This window comes from Numida meleagris, chromosome 11, assembly GCF_002078875.1.
Source record: "Numida meleagris isolate 19003 breed g44 Domestic line chromosome 11, NumMel1.0, whole genome shotgun sequence".
Taxonomy (NCBI): Eukaryota; Metazoa; Chordata; class Aves; order Galliformes; family Numididae; genus Numida; species Numida meleagris.
In genome coordinates this window covers 1,445,764-1,447,809 of record NC_034419.1, presented here as the reverse complement: position 1 = coordinate 1,447,809, position 2,046 = coordinate 1,445,764, and the positions used below count along the sequence as shown (strand labels likewise).

The following is a 2,046-nucleotide window of genomic DNA, read 5'->3' as shown; positions in this document are numbered from 1 at the left end:
TGGAAAGGCAGCTGATAGCCCCAGCAACATGCAATTGTGCCCCTGAGCTCTCCCGACAGGACAAAGGAACAGACCGTATCTCGCAGAAAATCCCATGTTATAAAGTGTGTCCAGCAATTGCAGTGCTGCCTCATAGACCTTGGGTATCCTGTTGGAAAAGGAACCGGAAACCTGCACCCTGTGGGCCCATATCTCGAGATACATTTAACTTTGGGGCAGATGCTAACTCACATCATGTGGTAAAGAAAACACAAGCATGGCGGACAGCAGGATTTATCTTCCAACAGTTTGGAAAGCCAAATTCTACATGTTGATGAGTATTTATTCACTGCTGTCTAATCTGTCAGCAATGGACAAACTGTTTATCATCGTGGTGCTCTGTTCCCCATGTATACACTAGAGATGATCCGCTCAGCACAGCTGAAACACACTTAGGGGCTGTAAATCGGGCATTTTGTATGACAGGTCGGTGGCTGTGATTGCAGCTGTAACGACCCACGTGAGCCTGTTTTCAACTCCACGTGGCTGCTGCAGGAGAAAGGCAGGATGCAAAACCAGACCACGTCCTGGAGAGGGTGCAAAAAATTGCCATTGCCTGCACATGGTGCTGCAGCTGAGGAGGGAATATATACAAATGTATTTGCCAATACATAAAATATTTGCTCATATTTTATTGAAACGTCAGGTTACTGTGCGTATCCATCTCTGCACTGAGCATATCAGGTCAGTGTCTGATGGTTCTGAGAGTTTAATTTTCTGGATTCAAGCGTGGGCTTTACTGCCGACTTCCAACATGACTTGGGAAAACAACAGTGTTTCTCTACCTCATTAAAAAGGAATTGACTCTGTGAACCAGCTCGGGCTGGAGTCAGCACACCAGATCCTCCTTGTCCCATTTTTATATCGGCGCTTCTCACTGCATGAAATCCATAGTGCGGCTGGATGGGACCACGTGAGCTCCGGCAGCACTCGGGGCTCCCAGGATGCTATCACTCCACTGATGGTTTTTGTGCCATCAGAAACGAGGGATGGAGGCAACTCCACCAGCAGAAGCAAAGCCCTCCCGCTCAGCAGCGCTTCGGAGATGGATCTCCCCATGGAGATGCGGTCCCTCACCAAGCAGGGCGGCTTGCAGCTGCTGCAGCCGGAGGCCCTGCTGCTGGCATGGGGCCACGGAGCCTTGGCGTCGGCTCCTGCTCAAGAGCTAACGGGCCGGCCAACACACCTTTTCTGAAGCGACAGGGGCACAGCGGTGCTGGCCTTGAGTCAGCTGGCCCGGGCGGGAACGGTGTCCCCGTCCTCGTGCCCTGCCGGCGCCCGGCCGCACTGAAGCCGAGCGCTGAGCCTCGGGTTTTACCACGCCGACATTACACCGCGACCACCCCAAGACAGCCTTCCGACAGCCGGCGTGCCTTCGGGCCGCCTCGACGCCTTTCACTCGCTGGCGGCGGCCCGCTCCCTGCAACCACAGCACAGACAGCCCCGGGGCGCGCTGAGCCGACCCCCCCCGGGGGCGCCCACCCGACCCCCGCGGGAGAGCAGCCGACCCCCAGCCGAGCGGGGGGTCCGCGGGGCGCGGCGCATGCGCGGTGGGCGGCGGGGATGGAGAGGGGGGGCCCGGAGCGGGGCGGGGAGGCGGCGGCGGGGCGGAGCGGGGCCGGGCCGGGCCGCCCGCCGCCCGCCTATTTGAGGGAAAGTAGCGGGGTGCGGGCGCTCAGTGCTGGCCGCCGCCGGGAGACAGCGGGCGAGCGGCCGCCGGTCGGTGCCTTTTTTCCTTTCCCCCCCCCGCCCCTGCCGAGAACCGCCGCGTTCGTCTCACGGGTGGTGGCGGCGGGGGGAGCCGCCCCGCGGGGCCGCCTCTGCCCCTTCCCCGCCGCGCTTTTAATGGAAACATGGCGATGGCGGCTCCGACCGGCAGCGCGGCGCCCGTCGCCCCGGCGCTCTGCGGCCACCTGGCCCTGCTGCTGCTCCTCGCCGCCCCCGCCGCGCACGGCTACAGCTTCCCCCAGCAGCACACGTAAGTGCCGCCGCCGGCCCGGGACCCCC

The 2,046-nt window shown here is 61.1% G+C and overlaps 1 protein-coding gene across 2 annotated transcripts in view; it reads left to right on the top strand.

Annotated features, from left to right (window-relative positions):
- Positions 1,678–2,046, top strand: part of CACNA2D2 (calcium voltage-gated channel auxiliary subunit alpha2delta 2) — a 129,440-nt gene continuing 129,071 nt past the window's right edge. For both annotated transcript variants that reach the window (XM_021409077.1, XM_021409076.1), the window contains exon 1: positions 1,678–2,017. In XM_021409077.1, the coding sequence (XP_021264752.1) occupies positions 1,893–2,017 (125 nt within the window). In that variant the 5' untranslated portion in view covers positions 1,678–1,892. The remainder of the gene's footprint in view (positions 2,018–2,046) is intronic.